This window comes from Anser cygnoides, chromosome Z (genome assembly GCF_040182565.1).
Source record: "Anser cygnoides isolate HZ-2024a breed goose chromosome Z, Taihu_goose_T2T_genome, whole genome shotgun sequence".
NCBI lineage: Eukaryota > Metazoa > Chordata > Aves > Anseriformes > Anatidae > Anser > Anser cygnoides.
In genome coordinates, this window is record NC_089912.1 from 21,456,773 (window position 1) to 21,478,403 (window position 21,631).

At 42.3% G+C, this 21,631-nt stretch overlaps 1 protein-coding gene across 1 annotated transcript in view; it reads right to left on the reverse strand.

Moving 5' to 3' along the window:
* Positions 1–4,425: 4,425 nt before the first annotated feature.
* CEP120 (centrosomal protein 120) overlaps positions 4,426–21,631 on the reverse strand; it is a 61,715-nt gene continuing 44,509 nt past the window's right edge. Inside the window, exons 20-21 of the mRNA XM_048048794.2 lie at positions 5,495–5,573; positions 4,426–4,957 (exon numbers count right to left, since the gene is read on the reverse strand). Coding sequence (XP_047904751.1) covers positions 4,736–4,957; positions 5,495–5,573 — 301 coding nt within the window. The 3' untranslated portion in view covers positions 4,426–4,735. The remainder of the gene's footprint in view (positions 4,958–5,494; positions 5,574–21,631) is intronic.

Consider the following 21,631-nt stretch of genomic DNA (forward strand, 5'->3'; position numbering starts at 1 on the left):
GACAGTGTTTGTTCACGATTACTCCCTCCTCAGCCCCAGCCAGACCTAGGGCATGCTGTTTTGTCCTTCTGACAGGCAGGACCCAAAGAGCTGAGCCTGCAAGACAGAAACATGGAGAAAGCACCCACCACAGCCAGGCTCTCAGGGGCTTCCTGCTGCCAACAGACCCCTTTTCTGGGTGCTGCAGTCCTATGGGACATGAGCAGTCCAGGAGCAACTGACTAGATGCATCTGCAGGCTCTTCAGAGACTGTTATGTGGTATTTGTTGTTTGTTTGTTTGTTTTGTGTTTACTGTTTTTCTTTTTGCATCATGCTATATGAGCTGCCAATTGCTGTGTCATTGCTGTAATCTTGGTCTGAAGACTGTTTGTCTCTATCTGTGTATTCTGCTTAACTTGGAAGTGCAGATGCAGCGTAAATGCTAAATTACAGCCTGTATTGTGTTGCATTATTCAGATGACATGCAATGGTCCTTAATTCTCACCTCAGGTGAAAATCAACTCAGATGGTGGTTAGCAGCAGCTTCAGATCTATCTGAAATGCACACTACAGCAAAAATAAATAGCCATGGAAAGCTTCTTGTGTGCCTAGGTATATGGAGAGGTGCTGGAGTGCTGTCTCAACTCTAGTGTGATTCATCCAGACAAAACAAAAAAAATGGCAACCAGAAACACCCCCAAAGCAACCCTTTCCCCTTCCCCTAAATGGCAGACCTCTCTGGACACACTTTCCTCTTTTCACCAGTTCTAGAGTATGTTATGAATACTACAAAAACAGGCTCCAGGGAACGATCCTTCACAGACAGACAGACAGGCTAAATGAGGTAAGGCTGTTGCCAGCTGTAATTTTTCTGATCTGTGATCTGTGCAGTATATTCTAAAAAGCCAAAAATATCCACATGCTCTCAGAGGCTAGGTCAGACCTAGATGGAAGGCCAAGAAAACTCTGCAAGCTTCAACTTCAGAGCTGGCCAAGATAAGGGAGTTCACGCTTATTCAGTCTCTAGTTCTTGAGTTCGGTTTCTTCAAAGACCCTGTCTGCAGCTCCGTCATCTCTTCTGCAGACCCACCCCACCTGAAGCACTGGTGGGAGACACAGCAGGCGTCCTCTCTTTTCAGCAAGTGGAGCCTGAGCTCAGCAGAGTCCCTCACAGCTCTGGGCATGGAGAGTGGTATGAAGCTGTATGGCAATGCAGAATTAGAATAACTCGGCCATGGCAAGAGAATGTCTTTTGAAACCTGCTGTACGACTTCCATCAGTTTGTGTGTCTGTGCTGGGGCTGGGGCTTGGCTTATCCTTAGTGGGACTGCAGACTCAGAGAGCTGCACTGAGGCTGGACTTGCCTGGAAGTGCAAAGCCTTCTAAAGGCTCCTCTCGTATTTCCTCTGTAATTTAAAAAATGCACCTCCATGCATTTCAATGCTGTTGCAGTGGGTCAGCAGCCCAACAAGACACATGAAATCCCACCGAATGTAATGAATTGGAGTCATCATTCCATACATACATATTTGTGACAGGCCTGCATTTGTGTGGTCCTGCTCATAGTCTGGGGAAAGTACTAAATAATTCCTGTGTATTTGCACCAGCTCCACTGCTGCCAGAATGTGTTTACCCATTGACCACTCCCAGTGTGTTATGTAGACTGTATTTCTTTCAGGAGGTTCATTTCTTACCCTCTGTCTCACAAATACTTTCGAGAGGTGGTTACTTTGAGTCACATCACTAAAGGTGTTATCATTCTCCTACTTGTCTACGGTTTTATTTAAAGAAGCATGGAGATTTTTAGATAGGAAATCATATCTACATGGTATTCAAGATATTCAGGCTGAAGCCTGCAATCCTCATTCAATCTTTATACTGGCACAGCTCTCACTGAGGTCAATGGGCATATAGCCTGAATAAAGACTAAAAGCTGTGAGACGTGGCCCACTGGGCAAATTACTAGCGATGAACAAATTATTTTGGATAGACTAGCAATGAAACAAAATCCGTGCTCAGAACCTTTACTGAATCGGAGCCAGTCCTTAGCATTTAGCTGTGGGTATATACCTTTTGTGAATATTCATATTCACAGCCTGGGTCCCTCCTTCCTGGCCTTGGGCCTGGTGGATTCCCGCAGCAGGCCTTTCTTCCACTGCAGTGGCCCTGCCGCAGGAGGAGGCTTCCTCCCCACAGGAGCTCAGCTCAGCAGACAGGCAGTGCTGGGACATGAACAAGGTGGCTCAAAATGGTGATTTATTATTATTATTATCATCTTTTTTTTATTATTATTATTTTTTTTTAGTGAGTCCCAGAACAAACAATAATCTGGATTTCTGGTAAGTGGTGACTGAAGAGCACATCTCTTCCCATTGTTACTTCACTTTTTTTGTTGATCCTTTGATCTGTCCACACAGCTCTGCCTTGTCCCCAAGAGATGCAACCTCCCAGGCCCTATCAAGAGGTCTGCGCATGCCTCTGCAACTTGCTACCTTGGGCAGAAAGTTTGCTTTCTTCTCAGCCTGGGCAAGGGAGGGAGCTCTTCCCTCTGCATCCAGGGGAGAGGAGAGCTGTGGTGAAACATTGCCAGAGTGAGGTCTGGGGAGCTTTTTCTGGTTAACTTAGCACATGCACACTGCTTTGTTCTTTGTCCTCATCTCACGTGTATTCAGTAGGACGTGCCTCTGCCCCCAGGTGCTTACCTTAACTCTGAAGTAGAGGAGCAAACCCTGAAACCTTTACCCATGTAAGTATTCACCTCTGTGATTGGGAGCTGACATGAGACTGAAATGTGATTATGCTGGGAGCAGGACCACCAGGACAGCAGGATTATTCTGCAAAGACTAAAGTTTGGATGAAATCTTGTTGCTGTGAGATGTTCAGTTGTATTTTGTGACTAAAAACATTTAGATAAACTACAGAAAAAGTATCAGACCTGTGGGTATTTAGAAAATCTGAATCATTGAGGGTTTGACTTTTGCATTCTTGCTAAATGGTATAGTATGCTTAGTCTGTGTGCTACCTAATAAAAAGACCTCGTCAGCTCATTTTCACTCTCTCCTGGTGGAGCAAAAGCACAGCAGATCATTTATACAATTTCTAGTTGGAAAACTTCGTTTAAAAGTCTGATTTTGTGGTTGAGTGACTGGAAAACACTCATTAATATTTTTGAAGGTATTGAAGACATGTATCATAAATTTGGTCTTCAGATATTATGGATCTTTGGTGATAAAATTTAAAAATAAATAATATAGCATCTCCTCCAGATTATTTAAACTGCACAGGCAAATGTACCTGCTATATATTAACACTGTCAGCCCCTAGGCATTACAGTGGATTTTTAATGTGTTTCATCAAAACACTTAAAGGCACTTTTTAAAATATATGACCCACTAAATAAAAAAACATAAGACGTAATCTTCAAGGCACACTGATTAATGCAAAATTGACTTGAACAAATGCAGCTTATGGCCATAGTCCAGGAAGCTCTCTTGATGCTAAAGAGTTTCATACAATAGTTTTCCATTTTCAAAATCACATCAATTTTTACTTACAACATTTTGAAAACAGGTACAGCAACTTTCAATCAACTGCCCAGCAATAATTTAAAATCCCTTACCATTAAATTGTAAAAGTTTGAGTCATGGGAAGAGGACAATGCTATAGAGAGCTGATTTCCTGACTGTCATCACCCCCAGAGCTGTCAGTTGCTGTGCAGTATTGCTTGTATGGAGATAGAGATGGAGTGGAACAAATTATTCATTGCAAATAAGTTATGTGATGAATTTCTCTCTCTCTCTTTCTCTTTTTTTCCCCCCGTCCATGGACCAATACCGATTTCTCCAGATATCTTCTTGACAGATAGCCACAAAATATTTATGCAAGCAGGATCCATAGTAGGATTTGTGCATGAGCCATCCATGATGTCTACTGATACTAAATGAGTATATAATAGTAATCAAGCCATAGCAGATAGTCTCTGCCTTATACATGCAGCACAACTTTGAGGACAATGTCTGTAATCCCTTTCTGTTATTATTTCCTGCATTTAGTCTTTGAATTTCTGTAATTAGAAGTAGACAACAGATAGAGCACAAGAAGATGTAATCACTGTCATTATATCTACAGTGAGGATTTAAACTGCAATGAGCTTAGCCAGCATACATATGATGGGAAATTATAACTAAATATTTCCCCAAAAAGGCCTTCAAGTAATTAGACAGTCAGAAGATATGTGCCCTGGGTAATATGTCTGTCTACACCAACTGCATATTGTAGTTGTGGGACACGTTGAGAAAGTAAAAAAGGAAGTGAGAAGAGAGACTGCATTGCTTTTAAAGAATATTGTTTTTATTTTATTTATTTTATTTTATTTTATTATTTTATTTTTTATTTATTTTATTTTATTTTATTTTATTTTATTTATTTATTTATCCTTTTATTTTATTTTAATGTCCTTGGAATGCTGACCTGAGCCTAGATGGATGAGACAGAGCATTTTTTCCTGGCGTGTGGGTCCTCACCTCCCTGCCCAGCCGTGCCAGTGGGGTGAGCTGTCATCAGCCAGCAGGGATATCACCAGCATGCCTGCAGGCTGCAGCTTGATGTCAGGTGGGGCTCAGCCAGGAGTGGTAATCCACTTCTGGTCTCTACTCAGAAACGAAAAAGATAACTGAGATGGGAAATTAAGGCACCTGTTCTGTCTGTTGGCTGCAGCCTGACAGCCACACGATGCGATGACAGTGCACAAGTGCTTCACAGAAAGGATGCTGTTCTTCTTGCCAAGCCAGCAAGCAGACTGTTCTGTGTATGTACTGCTCCTGATGCTCTTTCCAAAGGCTCTGGGAATGCCAGAGACGCTTGAAGTGCGGTTATCCTCCCCACCCAACCTCTTGCCCTTCTGCTCCTTGGGAGGAGACGGAGCCAGATGAAGACCTCCTTCTCACAGCTCCTTGGAGTTCTCAGCTGCCTGGTGACCTACCAGTGGAAATAAGAGATGGGCAACATGGAGGTGTTATTTGAGGCACCTCACCCATAAGTGGATCAAAAAGCATTAAAGCTCTCATGAAAGAGTTCACCACATACAAAGAAAAGAAAAACAGGAAATGAAAAGAGAAGCAAAGAGAATAAAAGTTCAGACAAAGTTTTCAGGGTTCCAACATCAATATTCTTTTTATAAGATAAAAAAGTTTGAGCCATTTTTTATGAAAAGAAAAGCCTGTTTTATTGACTGATGAAAGCTTTATGATAGCTCTATGATCTGGTCTATAATTTCTAAATTGTTCCTGAACTTCTCCCTCCAGAGTATCTGATGGCAGCTCTGGGGAATGGCAGCCTCACAGTCTAACAATGTCACAGCCATCCCCACCCCTCTAGAAGAGGAGTCAGGTCATGGGCATGCTTATGTCTTGCTCATTTACCTTGTACCAAATACCTGGCATAGGAAAAGGTATGGTCAGCAGGATGTTTAGCAGAGCCTTTGCCAAACAGGAATGACTTTGCTGAAATAAATACCTTTTGGTAATCACTGCAGCACTGCTGTAGAGGCTGGTCTTCTATCCACATGAGGATTTCAGATGAGGAAAGATGGACACTGTAGGGACAGAGCAGGTGAACACCTCTAAGACAAGGTTTGAGATCACTCTTAGCTAACACTTTCCATGATCAAAGTGAAATATATACAGTTGGAGCTAATCAGAGCCATTACCTTGTGAAACGGAGTCTCCGGTTGTGGGTATTTAAGCAATTTCAAAAATGAAACTTACTACGTTAAGACCCATGGAAAGACATCACATGTAAGTATCATATACGATGGGAGCGCAGCAGCCCACAGGGTTCTCATGTCTGAGGAGTAGGGAAGCTTTAAAACCTGCTCTTTAAGTCTCTAATGAAAGTCTGGCTCCCACTGGGTCAGGCCTTTCAAAAAACATAGAGTAAGGACGTTTTCTACTTCACAGTAATTCACAGCTGCCTCTCAGGGCCACTGCATCAAACTGGAAGAACAGTTGCACACATCATGGACTTGGTAGAGGGTGGGAACCAAGGGTCATCCCATCAGAATCCCCTCTTCAGCTGTGCTGGATCACAAGAGCTGAGCACCAGAGCTGATGCAAGAGCTACAAAGCTGCTCCTTGCACAAGCTATGTGTTTTAGATCCCCCTACTGCCTTGAAGTATACGAACATTTCCAGAGAAATGACATGGAGGTTCCCACGTGGCTTCAACAAAATGTGTAGGGGGAAGAGAAGACAGAGATGATATATTTTCCTGCATTTTCTGCTAATAAGTCTCCAATCTATGGGAAACCATTAAGATGTTTTTCTGCATGCGTGATGTGAGAATGAGCATGTCTTTCCTCATACTGAATACTTGGCATTGGCACAGTAGAAATTAGGTATGTCTCCTATTTATCCCAATGCTGTATATCTTTTTTTTTTTCTGGTAATTTCTGAGTTCTGGGCTTTGCACTTGTGGAAACCAGTAATGCTATGCATATCCTGTCCATTATTTTCTTCAAGCCTCCTTACAGGGAGGTGTCTTAATGAGTGCATGCAACACGAGAACTATGGCAGAGGACCTCCGCGGGCACTTGCCAGCTCAAACACCAGTTGATCCAGACCAAATAAAGCTGCTCTGCAGCATCTTGAACTGTATGACGCACTTAGAAAACAAGACACATTTCCTTTGAGAAAGGAGTTGACAAAGGGTGTGCGATTCCTCAGAGCCCAGGGTGTCTATGGGGCAGGGCTCGTGCCAGGGTGCCAAAGCGCACTCCAGGTGAGTTGAGGGTGGAAGGCATCCCGTCTCGTCCCACCACCTGAGGGGACCACTACTCTGAGGGATACAGTACAGTGGCAGGGTTGTGCTGCTGAAAAAGACCAGGGCAGCCTCTGTTCCCTGCTATGCCCACCACAGTTCCCACTGTGCCCACCGCTCCACACTGCCCTCGTCTCCCCGCACTGAGCAAAGGGAGCAGCCATCAGCTAGCTGGAGGATTCGCTGTTTTCCAGAGTCTGTATTACCTTTCAGTCTATAAACCAGTTTTCATTCTGATGTAGGACTGAAGGCATGGATTACAAACTGTTTCAGTGTGGCTTGATAAGTGTGCAGGATGGTTCGTGCACTAAAGATAGCAGTTTTGGAGCTGCCTCCCAGCTTGGCTTGGGTTGCAGCTGAGACACGCTTATGTTCTCAATTTCAATGGGGAAAAATGAGCTGGAAGTAGCTGAACTAATATAATGTTTTTCTTTCCTTTCCCTGCCCCCCCTTCCCTCCAAACCTTACATTCTTTTGTGTTGTTCAAGTTCCCCAGTGCTTTATATGAGAATTCAGAAGTCTGGTTCTCTGGAAACAATTGTTATGTCAGCTGACATTAACACAGCAAGCACTTTAACTATTTTTCCAACATATCCATCAAGTGGAATGGCCAAAGCATTAATTCTCATTATGCTTCAACAAAGTTTCTCGTTTTCCTCTAATTCTGTCACCAGACTGCCTCCATGCAAGATTGCTTTACAAATATATCAAATCATTTAACTAAAAGGACTTTGGGAAGCTTTTTTTTTTTTTTTTTTTTCCCCTGTGGTCTTGTGCCTATGCATTTGTGAATGTGCTAGGCCATTTATGGCACAAATTTAAGGCCCTTGTCTCCTAACTTAACAAAACCCCTTATATGCTTTAAATCAACTAAAAAATGCAAAGCTATGTAGTGCCATTATCATCTTGGACACTAGGGATAGAACTCTAGGATCATCAGAAAATACATAGGAAAAAACAGAGACAAATTCCTCTGTGGCAAAAAGAATGAAGACTTCCTTACTGACTACAAGCGCTGGGTTGCATGTATTCTACTTAAAGATTCATCGGCCAGCTCTAGAAGTCTCAATTCTGAATTTTTGCTGTGGATGTTGTTCAAGAAATTGCAAAGAGAACATAGACAGACTGCTACTTGGCTTTAGTCATAACCAAACACTTACGGATATGTGTCATTTAATATTGAAGATGTACTTGCCTGATGTTTGAGAGCCCCAGTGTTCAGAGCACAGACGATGGTGTAACTGGAAAGAGCTAAGGCCATAGTGCATATAAAATCCTATCCACTAATAAATAATGAATATCCGCTATAGGATATCATAGTTGCTGTGGGCAGAGACTTAAAAAAGTATATATATAATACTGACAATATCTCAGACACTATTAAAACATTGATAAATGTTGCCATTTTAGAACTATGATTGTGGTGAATGTATTAAGCATGGTCTATGCTTACTTTTTAAATGAAGCATGTGGCCGCATCAGACTGCCCAAATGGCATTTTTACCTTCGAATATCACCCTAAAAACATGTGTAAGAACTGAGTTAAAGGAAGTAGGACACTGGTGCATGCCACTAGATTTGTCTGGAGAGAAGAATCACGCCAGATTAACTCCCACGTCTTTTCTGAGTGCGCTGAAGATTTATAAAATAAATTCCCACCCACATTAACAGAGGTTAGTATAGGTAATTGGCCTTGTAAATCAAGAACAGAATAGACCCTATAATGTATAGTATTTTGAGATATTTATCGCTTTGCTGAGGCAGACAAGATTTGAGCATGTAAATCCTAGTAATGGTAATAGTAATTCTCTGTCGCAGTGCCTGCAGGGTGGTGAGAGTACCCCCTCGGCTCCTGGGAGAGCTGTCCATCTCCCCCACAGCCCAGCACCTCTCAGATCGCGGGCTCTGAAGCACTTTCTAGTGATCCTCAGAGACTTGCACAAATAGGACAATGCACTACTCCAAGTTGCATTGCGTCTTGCATTACGGCTGTGAGAGCACACCTAATTTTCTGTGTCTTTTGACCTGCTCACTATTTTCTCTAGACTTCTTCCCAGCTCTGCAGGATTTTCTTTCCTAAGGAGAATGCGTGTTTAAGTTATTCTCAATTCAATCCCATATCATGACAGAAAAATGACATAAACCATGGCTGAATATATTTTCAGAAAATTTCAAAACATTTGGAGTGGGAGAAGAAAAAAAATAATCCTGAGGTAAATGGCATATTAAAGTCACCATTCTGCTAATATATTCCAGAAATGTGCAATGACTTTAAGAATACATTGCAACCTTCAGATAATCGTTAATGCGTGTAAGTGTTCTGCAGGAAAAAAAGACATTCTGTGTTATCTGCAAAAAGCCCTCCAGAGTAAGACTCCATATCTCCAGGTATTTCTTTTAAAGGGGAACGGTTTAATAAAAATAACAAAGCTAGAAACCAAGAACATTAACTTTCACTTTGCCTAGCTACATGCTAGTACTCTTGCTGTAATTATAACACAGAGGTCATTCCAAAGGAATTACCAGCCTTCAAATGATATGAGACAATTATTCTCCAGGGAGTCGGACAAATTTGTAAGACAAATACAGTTGAAATTTCAGACATCAATCTCTTTTTTACCATAGCATGGGAACAAGGGAGCTGTGAAATGTAATTTTACCCTAAGGCCCAACAAATGATCACATTAAAATGATTTAAAAAAAAAAAAAAAAGGAAAAGAAAAAAAAAGAAATAGACTTTACATCTATTATAACTCAAAAGTAAACGTAACATTTGATTTTCTAAGGCTTCCTGCAAATAAAGTCACTCAGTAGCATCTGCAAAATGAATCTTTTTGGGTGGGGGTGTGCTTGTTGTGCAGGTGTTTTTGCTCTGCTGCCATCCGCTGCCTGCTCCTTGCTGCGCTGGTGCCAGTGCCCAGAGGTGCAGCCAGGGCTTTCCCTTCCCCAGCGCTCCCCAAAATGGAAGGAGCTCAGCTTCATATCGCCTCTTCTCTTCGGCAGAACCACCATCTGTCCCTCTCCCATGCTCACACAGTCATGCCCGTTTTGATTTAGGCCAACTACTTACGTGAGCTGAGCAGGATTTAGCCCAGTGTGTGTGTTATAGTCAAAGTGGTGAAGTGGAAAATGGATATTAAGGAACTGCTTCTTGGCTAAGATTTGATTTACAGAAACCTATAACAGTCTCATTCTTCAGATAAGTGCATTTCTCCAACTGCTATTACTCAAGAAAACAGGCTCCTTAGAAATCTTTACAGCCGACACATTGCAATGTGACCTTGCACCACTTGGCAATGCAACTCTGCGTGTTTTTATTGTATTTAAATAATTCTTTCTTTTTGGGGGGGGGGGGTCTATATTTTTTTTTCATTTGTATGAGGAAGTCAAACTAGCTCCAGCATCATTCTTGCATTGCACGTGCATGATGGCCACATATGCCCATGTAGGTCCTGGGTTTCTGCAGAGGGAACAAGAAGGAGTATGTGTGCACTTGTGTGGAGAGGGCACGTCTGTTTGTGCATGTTCTTTCATCCCTTTTTTTCCAAGGATGGATTCCAGTCCCTGTGACACCTCGTGTCAACCGCCGTCTAAATGATCTCGTTAGGTATAGCCTGTGCAAATATTTAGGCCTACCTACTGACTTCCATTGATTGTACAAGAATGCTTCCCAAATGGAAGTTGACAAATTAATGAGAAATGCAAACACATCCCAGTTTAAATGAGTGCAAAGCAGCGCAGTGCCTCTCTGATTGATGAGGATGATTGACTGTGGAGAGCTGTGCAAGTGACCTTCTTTGCTACTTTGGGTGGGGAAAGTGCTTGAAACATCATGTTTCCTTTTACTGGACCAAAGCATCTCAATCTACCCCCACGAAACTTTGCTAAGGTACAGTAACTTTCCCAAGAGGCCTAATGAATTGTTAGGAAAAAATAGAAAACCCACATGATGAATGACAGGCATCTCAAAGTTGCCATGTGATGTCTCACCAGCAAACACATTGTCCACCTTACTGTGGGAACACTTTGAATGCCCCAGAAATTTCCCAGAAGTATAAGAAGTTATGAGTCCCTGATGCTACATAGTTTCCTAAGTTAGCTTTAAATTAATATGCTGTTGTATTATTAGACAAGCAAAAATGGAGTAACATAAGCCAGGAAGAAAAAAAAAAAAAAAAAGCAGAAATGCATATATACATGTTTTGTATGCACATATATAACTTATCAGACTCAAGCTACTTGTGCCCGTAGACACAAGTGGCAAATCTTTCATCATTTGCTTCTTGCCTGCATTGTATTTTGAGGGCACAGGAAGCCCCATTTGCTGACTTTGTTGCTGGTACACTAAGCAGCCTCGAGGGCTGGGAGCAAACCAACAGACTCCTCATGTCTGAAAGACAAAATGAAAACCGAGTGTCGTGGTATGGTCATGACTGAACACACACAGAGACAGCTTAGGGACATATCGCATATAGTCCACAGATGATAAAACAAAGTTGTAAGGAGACTCCTATGTATGCAAAACAAAACAAAACAAAACACTTCATCAAAATTCTCTTGCTCACGACAAGTAAATTACAAGTTTTATATCAAAATCTGTTATGCCTCTTTGTTGCCCTGATTAGGAGGGATAGCTTCCTGTAAACATGGAGGAAGTCTTTGCCCCTCCTTTCCATCATTTAATTTAAGAGAATGCTAAGTTGTATATCTATGACTTTTGTGAATGTTTTCTGTCACCTTTTACTTCATTCATGTGAAAACTTCATTGGATGTCTGTGTGCAAATTACCTAACACCTCTGAGTTACTGGAAACTTCAGTTTTACAATAATCAGAACTACTTATATCCATACGTACCCCAGAATATGATAGAAAGCAAAGTTGTTTAAAGTGACTGATTTATTCTTCTGATGGAAAAAGAGGAAAAACTACGCAGAGCCATTGAAAGGCTGTTTTCACTCTAAGTCTGTACAAACAGATTCAAGGACTGCTGCACTTGGATCAAGAGCATACCTAACCCATAGTCAACCCAACAGTTTAATTTTCAGAACTTGGCTCCCAGTTTTGGAAGCATGAGATCAAGCCAAGATACATCACCAGTAAAAGGCTGGAGCTCAAAACCAGTGTTGAATTACAGAACCCAGAAGGTTTACAGAAGTGTTTAGTGAAAATTGTTTGCAAATGGGGTTATGAAAGTTTTCTGCCTCTTGCTGGCTGCTTCAGGATCTGGCCCTGGCAGAAGAGCTGAAGAGCTCTCCTCCCATCATCCTGGTGGAGATACGGAGGATCTGCATGACTGCAGGCAGGATGCCTACTGCCCAAATTAAGCATGAGAGTCTTCCCAGAAGATGTGCTTTAGCCAAGGTGAGTGTTCTGCTGCCAAAGAGGCTACTGGGCTCCATCCAGGCATAGCTGGATGAAATGTAGAGCCCTCTGATACACAAAAGTGAGGCTATGTGATCTAATGGCCACTTCTGTACTCAGATATTTGACCCAAACTGGCATACTTAATGCCTTTTTTTTTTTCTCCTTTTTTTTTGTGTTTATCAGAAACTGTTAACTGGAACAGTTCTATGTGGAATAGGAGTAAACTATGAACACAGAATTTTGCCCTGAGCAAAGCAGATTTGTATTTGATTTCTCAGCTTTGTTCTCGTATCTGATATCCATTTAAAAGAATTTCATGGGACCTGCAGGAATTGCGCTAATCAATGGGCAGTAAATTTATGGTTTTAAACAGCTTTGTTGTCCCTGAACCCAGTGCAGTCATCACTTACGTCAGGACTTGCACAGGAGTGGTCTTGGCTCTGCCTCTGTTTCAGGAGAGCCCTGGAAATAGGTTGCTATTGTTAAAGTATGTTCATTTCAGAGCAGAACAGAAATGCATATACCCAGCAGGATAAGCAGCTCCTAGAGGTCATGGGGAAACATATTTGCATCTCATTTAGATGTGCTTATTTCTATTCACAGAAGTAGAAACAAATGCTTTTTAGGGAAACTCTGGCTTGTAACAGCAACTGCTGATTTTTGATTGCTGTTTTCTTTCCTTCTTTTTCTTCCTTCCTTCCTTCCTTCCTTCCTTCCTTCCTTCCTTCCTTCCTTCCTTCCTTCCTTCCTTCCTTCCTTCCTTCCTTCCTTCCTTCCTTCCTTCCTTCCTTCCTTCTTTTTCTTTCTTTCTTTCTTTCTTTCTTTCTTTCTTTCTTTCTTTCTTTCTTTCTTTCTTTCTTTCTTTCTTTCTTTCTTTCTTTCTTTTTCCTTCTCTTTCTTTCTTTCTTTCTTTCTTTCTTTCTTTCTTTCTTTCTTTCTTTCTTTCTTTCTTTCTTTCTTTCCTTCTTTTCTTTCCTTCTTTCCTTCTTTCCTTCTTTTTCTTTCTTTCTTTTTCTTTTTCTTCCTTCCTTCCTTCCTTCCTTCCTTCCTTCCTTCCTTCCTTCCTTCCTTCCTTCCTTCCTTCCTTCCTTCCTTCCTTCTTATTTTTTTTATTTTTCCCCATCTGGGGGATTTTTTTTCAGATGTCCCTCTTCTTGTTATAGTCATTGAACTCATGCATTTAGTTTAGACAGGGAGAAATGCACTCTTAAAAACCTACTCCTTCCCTCTAATGAAAGCTTGAGTTTGGTGCTGTATCTAACATTCACAAGAGCACATTCACCATGCTGTGAAAATAGAGACCTATTAACTGTGGAAGAAGTACCTTCTGCCAGAAGTCTCCAGGGAGACTCTCAGAAGTGCTGACATGGCTCAGATCAAGGGTTTTCTATGAGAATTTCTTAAAATAACTCTGGGGAATCTCTGAAATCTTTCAGCTGGGTCCCTTTGGCTGTGACAGCTATTGTGCCAGCAGGAATTATTGCATACAGCTTATTTCTCTCCTACGCAGTTGCTCTGATAGGCCTGTTTAGCACCCGTTTGTTTCCCATCGTGATGACCCTTGGACCCAAGTTAGTAGAGGGAGACCTTACTGTACTGACAGCAATGCAATAGGATTTCTAATTTTTTCCTGTTGCAAGTCTGAACACTGCGCTGATGAAAGGCAATGTGTGGTTCCAGCCATGTAAAAAGAAGTCTTCTTTGTATTCACAGAGCAGTATGGGGAGAGGTGCCGCAGGCACCCTGCCAGTTTGACTTGTTGGGGTTTTATCCTATTCTTTCTATCTTGTTTTCCTGAAACTCTCTGCAAGGCACCAAACTAATAATAGGGTCTAAGGTGCAGATATTTGCACTTCTCCCACCTGACGAAGCACTACCTAGGCTGGCAGTGTAAGGCAGCCTGTCATCTATCAGCAGCAAGGCTGGCATTTCTTGGAGGGATGTAAAACACTGAGTGCCGTGTTTCATGCTAAGCTAGGTCTGCAAAATAAGCTCTATAAATGATAATGTTTTCACCAAGAGTGTCACCGAAGTATCTCAGGCTTTTCCCACTGACCACAGTCTAAATGGCCTTTCCAGGAACTGAAACAGGAGCCTGTGAGGAGTCAGCTCTCGAGCTGTAGATCGGACCCTGATGTCTGCTGTAGTCCGAGGCGAAGTCATTTAACCACTCATCCTCCACTCTTCTGCTGTAAAAATACCTCCTCTGACACCAGGCAAGCTGGAAAACGGCAGCAGGGTGAACTGTGCACTGCCAGCGTGAAGGAGCAGCAGAGGGCTTTGGAAACCAAGCCCCAGCCAGGGCTACTCTGCGGCACCCTCAGCATCACCCCAGCACGGGGTTTTTAGGGAGAAGGTGCAAGGAAGCCATAACTAATCACTTCCCGCCCTGGGCACACAGTGCCTGGATGAGAAGGAAAAACTCAAGGTGGGAGCACCTTTCCACATGAGTAATCGACGCAGAGATGCATCCGACAATCTCTTAAAGCTGAAACCTTTCAGCCTAGCAAAGAATAGATGAGACTGCTCCAGTAACAGTCCCTGTGCTTAGAGCCAGCTGTGCACTTAAGTGCTTTCCTAAGTAATGGGTCTTAAGGAGGCTGATAGTGGTTAAAAGAGCCTCTTGCCAGTCACAAGCATATTCTGCTAGCACAGTATCTCTTCTCTTTTTGAAAAAAGGGAGATGTCTGACATTGAATGGAAGTTAGGTTTAAACTTCAGTGACAGGCTGACCAGCTGCCTGCTGTTTCATGCTTTAAAACAATTTGCATGCTTACCTGCAGTCCTATTTTTTAAAATTGATTCTTTCCCTAAAGGTATTCCCCACTCCCCCACCTCTTTTCTCTGCTCTGATTAACAATCATAGCATGATCTCATCAAGCACCGACAAGTATTGATGAGCTGTAGTATCATGAGGCTAATAAAGTGTGTTACCCAGTATTTTCTGGTGACACATAAAAAACTCCCTCTTGGAAGGTGCAAGAGACAGTATATAGCATAACATAACATAACATAACAACATAACATAACATATAAAGATAACATAACATGTATATATTATATAATATTATATATAAGGCTATATTAATGTTATATATAATATTATATACAGTACACCAGAAATGCCACCAGTGCAGCGCAGTGTGCCCACAAAAAAGGGCAGTGGAGAGGCAGGGTCAGGATGAGACAGGGTGTGGGAAGGAGGACCCTGCTGCCTCTGCAGCCGTGGTGGGGCTGGTGACAGGACTGGGGGTGTGCTTGGTGGGAGAACGAAAGCCCCAGGTATTGCTGTGCACCCATGCTGGAGCACTCCAAAAGCAGTACATGGCGTGTGCCACAGTCCTGCTGTCACTGCTGGCACTTTGCTGTCACTAGCGCAGAAGAACAATGTCCAGCCTTCGCCCTATGAGTCCATGGCTTTTGCAAGGATGGGTGGAAATGATCACTGGGCACTTGGTCAGTTAGCACACCTCCACTTTATGGCTGTGCCCTAAGCATGTGCCAGACATTCAGTAACAAGGCTAAAATGACCACCTTACTCCTGCTGCACAGAGCCTGCTCCTGGCCGTGGCAGGGCATGAGTGTAAAGCCCAGGAAAGCCATGTGCTTGGTAGAGCAGCATCAGCTGGCTGCTGGGAGAGAAGCCCCAGCCCTGGCTCTGCTGCTCCCCCTGACGCCTGGAAGCACCCTGCTGCCTCCGTGGGGCAGGGTGGAGGGGTGGTCCCCAGGGCTGGGGTGAGCATCCCTGGGCGATGTACTTGGGGGTGGCATGTGGGGTTCTGTGGCTGCCCCTCGCAGGCAGCCCCCAGCCTCTCCTTCCTTCCCGCACTTGTGAGTGTTGCCAAAGTGTGCCGATCCCAGAACTGTTGCTGTTGAGTGGAAGAGAGCCACAACACAGGGTCTTCCTGGGGCTACTCTATTAATGGAAGAAGGGAGAAAAAAAATCCAACAAGAGGTGTACCAACAAAGAAAATCCCTTTTCTAGCTATCAAGCCCTCCTTCCCCAACCTCTGTGAATGTCTCACCTCCTGCACAGGCTCCAAATATAAACTTTGCTCAGCACACTCAGGGTAATCTTTTCACATCATAAAACTTATAATCCTCCTAAAGTGGTTTCCTAGGGTTTGAGGTATAATGCACTTATCAAATAACTGAAACAAATAAATCAGCTTATTTAGGCTGTGGTCGGTGCATGTGTATCTCTGTGTACGCAGGGAGGAAGCCAGCGCCATACCAGCATTTGTATACATTACCAACAAAGCTGTCTGTGACAAGCTGTCCTCTGCACAACTAAATATTTAGCCACGTATCATAAGTAACTTCTTAAGTGATTAAGGCAAGAGGGTGCTCTGCATCCACGTCAGCGCAGGGGGACGGGGCAGTGTGGCCAGCCAGGCAGGAGGACGCTCCTGGGGACTACGGGGCATGTGGCCTTGGTGGCTGCCCACCACCACCCGCCTCTGCCCCGAAGATGGCTCCGACCAGGGTCCACGTGGCTGTCTTGAATATTTGTACAGAGTTCAAGTTTTCAAACATTTGTTGCTAGCTTTTATTGGTGTTAGAGCAAGGTTTATTTTTAACCGGGAATGTATTTATGGATTCCCGCAGCTGCATATTTTTTGCATGTTCAAAATTAAAACAATAAAGCAATTTCGTATTTAAGAACTATAGAATCTGTTCTTCCCATTTGCTATAAAATCATTGTTAATAATCTCAAAGCCCATTAGCTTATAAAGATCAACTTTAAATGACAACAAGCTAAAAATGTTATCCTAAGTTTGCTCCCTGTATGTTTTTCTGCCTGCACAATAAATGTTTCTTTAGCATCCAAACACCACCAGAACTGAACTCACCTAAAATATTGGGGTTGCCAGGGTATAGATACATCCATAACTAAGTATCTTTGGATTTGGTATTTTACCTAGGTAAACAGAGAAGGAAACCAGCCTGCTCTAGGGACAGGGTCAGTTTTGGAGTGTGGGGCTCCCTCCTCCTCCTGCTGCTTTCTGCCTGTTCCCCATGGCTCTCTGTGCCTGGCTTTTGCTCTCGGGGAGATGTTTCATTTCTTCTTTACTCCGAGGTGGAAACTTCAGAGGCAATCAGAGCCATTTTCAAGAATGCAAGTGTCATTTCTCTTTCAGCACGGGGGCAGGCAGAGGGGCCTGACAGCCTCTGTCCCACCATGATGGCACCTGGTGTATGAGGATGGGGGCTGCCCAGCGCACCCTCCCAGCTCCCAAAGGTCCCCTTCCCACTCCTGTGCCTCGCCAGCCCTCCCTTGGGTGCCTCGACCACCACCAAAGGGCAGGGACCCCTCAGCCACTGCTGAAAGTGCCCTCAGCCTGCAGCACTGCTCAGGCTGCCCTGGGGTTTGGCAGCGGCTCCTGTGCGGGGTGCAGCCTGCCCGAGCTGGGCCTGGTCAAAAACCCAGCCCTGGCTCTTCCTGTTGGAGGGGTTAGTTAGGTACACCCAGGTGCTACAGAAATAAACACATATGTTAAAATAATTAAATTAAAACTACAATAACAAAAAATGCCAGGAGTTATTTGTATTGCTCTGGTTTCAATGGCATGGACAAACTTTTAAAAACCCTGATTCCATGAACTGTTTCTAGGAGACTTTGTTACTTGCATCTGGGAGAGCAGAGTTGAGGAGGACAGTAGCACTGTCATCTTCTTTTCTAGAATATATTGGGTTAATAAGAAAATTAAAGCTCAAATAAATATTCACCAGAAAGTAATTTCAGTCTGTCATGGAAATAATCTACATTTATAAGTTATCTAAAGTAAAGTGAGCCATACTAGCCTCCAGCAGCTCTGAAACCATTATGAATTATTGAATAAGTCATCTTTTTTTTTATCGTTATTGACATAACAAATATATTTGCTTGAAAACATCCACAGCTGCATAGGCACAGAAGTATTTATGAGCCTGTGCTCTTTACAGCACTGTTTTACAGGGCACTGTCAGCTGCAGGGGGGAAATGGAGAGAGAGGAGATTTCACCTCTGATGTTCTTGCCAGCAGAAATGGTGCTTCAGTCACCTCATCTCTGCGGGCCCTTGTTTTCATGGCCCACAAAATAAAACAAAATAAAATAAAAATATCAAGGTGTAAAACATGTGCCTGGGTTTATTTTTTTGTTAATGGTTAATTCTTGGGCCACTATGAACTTTGGTCTTGCAAACTGAAATAATGCTTCTTGATAATGCAGAGCAGCTTAGGCTTTAAGATGCTACCAGGTCAGCTCTGGAAGCCATAAAAAAGAAATAAAAAAAAATCAGAAGCCTTGGGACTGGTGTCTACTGTCAAAGCAATGGGAAATATGTCAGGCAGCCTCGAAAATCTTCGCATGCAGCAGCTGAGGAGGTAGATGGTGCCTGCAGCCTCAGCAGAAGCTGCCACTGCCAGAAACGTTGGATGGGATCTCCAGTGTCATTGTGTGTGTTTCCCCAGAGGAAGATCAGCCTCAATTGCATCAAAATGTTGGAAAAAAATATGGCAATGGGAATTGCTGGGTGCAAGAGTGTGCCCACAAAAAAGAAAGTCAACTCAGTCCTGACTGGGCACACCCACTGACTGGGCAACCAGGACATCATGGTGGTGAAGCCCTGTCCCAGTGCCCAACGGGTGCCTGCGGCTGCAATCCTGGGGCCCGAGCACTGGCACCTTCTGGGAGACTTCAAACTCCCCTCTGGAAGATTAGGGGTGCAAAGCACTTGGGTAAAATCCTCCTTTTGCAGTAAATGCTGAGTTACATTTTTTTTCCTGTCTCCTTATGCAGTAAATACGTAAACAGTAATCTTTAATTTCCCATAAGTTAAAAAAATAAAATAATAAAAAAAAATTAGCCACTACTAGCTATGAATATGCAGGAACATATGCTATAAGCAAGAAGCCGCAACATAGTTTAAAGAGTGCTTCTCCTTGGAATGCAAGCCCAGACAAAGATTTAACCTTTTTTTTTTTTTCTTTTCTTTTTTTCTTTTTTTTTTTTTTTTAAATTCAAGTCTGGTGGAGCAACATTGAAAACAAATCAGCCTTTATTCAAGTGTGAAAATTAAGGCATAAATTGCTGGCTGCTTAGCTCTCAAAACAATGTCACATTACAAGAAATGTGATATTTTGAAGAGAAACAGGAAAAAATTTATCAAAGTTTTTGTTATTGTTGAATTATCCTCCTGCTTGATCTACTAGCTATAGATACTTGGTGTCTGCTTAAGTGCTTTCCATTCTTCCCATAAGCAAATTCTGGTTGAAGACTATATATCATTTTACTCTTGATCACTGCTAGTCTCAGTACCTCATTACAGCAGAGCACTTTTTGAAACTGAGCTATAGCCCAGATAAATGATTGTATAAAGTTTTAAATAAACATACAACATTTATGTTATGTTGTTTCACAGGGATGATTTATAGTCATTTTCTTCTTCCAGTCCTGAGCTCTGGACATAAAAGACACTGAGCTCTCTGCTGTTTATCCAAGCTAAATCCTCTGTTTGTTCTGCATAAGCGTTCTTGATTCTTTAATATATTGCAGGCTTTAGCTTCAGGTTTATTCCCTCTGGGATGGTGGAATTAGATACATTAACTGACAAAGATAAGGTACGGACATTGTAGCTTAATAGCCATTAAAATAGATACTGCGATAACAAAAATGGAGCTAGAAAAGGGAGTTGAGGTTGCAATATTTTAAAAACATATATTTATGGGTCTTAGATGAATAAATGCAAGATTTCAAAAATGTCTGTAAGGAAAGCTCCAAATTACAGTGGGATTTTGTTTGCTTGGTTTTTATTTCATAAGAGAATCAGAAATGAAAGATACTATGAGCCAGGTTGTGTTGCCTCTCATGTTCCCAAAGACAATTTTGCTGCTGCTTCTTAAAATGACATTATGTAATCTGGATGCTAAGCCACTGAAATACAGCTCTGTACAACAGAAGAAAATCAAGAAAGTGCAGTAAGATAAAGCAAACCTTTCCGCCTTAAGAAAAACTGGGCGGATTCTCCTGTGTTCCCTCTTTCATCTGCGTATTTAAATACACATATATATGTTCAAATCGCATGGGGTAATCTATTTACTTCATACTGTTATTATTCACAATAGACCTTGTTCCTCCGTAAGAAAACAACACCAAATGCCTGTTTTCTCTTCTCTTGTGAGTTCAAATAAAACAAATTTTGAACCAAGCCCACTGAAAGTTGCTTTGTAGTTTATTTGATTCGGTATTCATTTGCAAACTGGTATAAAAACACAGTGATTAAAGACCTGATGCTTAACACACAAGAAAGATTTTAAGAATTATAGCAATTAACGTGACATATCCTAAGTCATCTCTTACCATAGTGTAAAAGTTAAGCTAAGATTTTAGAGGCCCTAAATGGACTTGATTTTTTTTTTAAGTCAGGATTAACTGCTGTATGAGTAACAGACTGGGTGCTTTCACTGCCAAAAATTATCTAACTAGAAGTTTGAGTCTGGCAGTATAAACAGCAGCCCTGCCTGTACTTATACAAGCTTGTTATTTTGTGGTACACAAGTTGGTATGTTGTTCATGCTCTGTAACAGATTGCATTCCATAAAGCATGAAATGCGTTTTTATCTGAAACTGGAGTGGTAAAATAAGCAGCAAGCAAAATAAAGACATGGGCAGTCATTTATTTATTTATTTATTCTACAAGCATTTATTAAAGCTAAGATACTTTCCTTCTATAGTGGTGAGACATTTCCAGGAGTGATGGTGCAGATGTTGTGAATAATCTATTCAGTAAGTAAGAAATGAAGTGAAAAAAAAAATCCCTTCCCAAAACGCCTCAGATGTTTGTGAAAGACTACTGTTAATGCATGAAAACTGCTTTTAAAACAAACTCACACGACTTATTTTTTTGGAGATGCTGATTTTTTTTTTAAATGATCTGATCGAGATTGCTTTCAGTACAATATATATAAAATGACACACGTAAGTCTCTGCATATTACCTAATATACATATATTGCCATTCATCATAAGCAAACCATCCCAATTAATTTGTTTGCTGGTGAAATCTGCCTCTCTCTTCATTGTGCATACGGGTGATAGAACGGAAGAAAAAGGGGAAGAGTCAAAAATGACAAAAAAAATCAGGAACTTGTTGCTATGCAGGCAGATGTAGAGGTTTTACAAACAGCAACAGCAGTGGCTTTTCCCCGTGATGGCAAGCGCAGTGGAGCAAAGGTGCTGCTTCCTCCTCCTGCTCTCTGTGGCCCAGTGCCCCCCGAGTTCTCATGCTGAGCTCCAGACCTGGATGGGGACCTTGCAACCACCTCAGGGCACAGCTACATTTGGCACCGGTGTGGGGGTGTCCTGCTCAGCTGCAGCCAACTGCTTTCACAGCACTTGAGAGCTGCCTTGTGAAGAGTTGGCTTCCCCCCACCTTCAAGACTCATCTCCAACAATATCTGTCATGTTGGTTAGGATAATAGGGATTTGC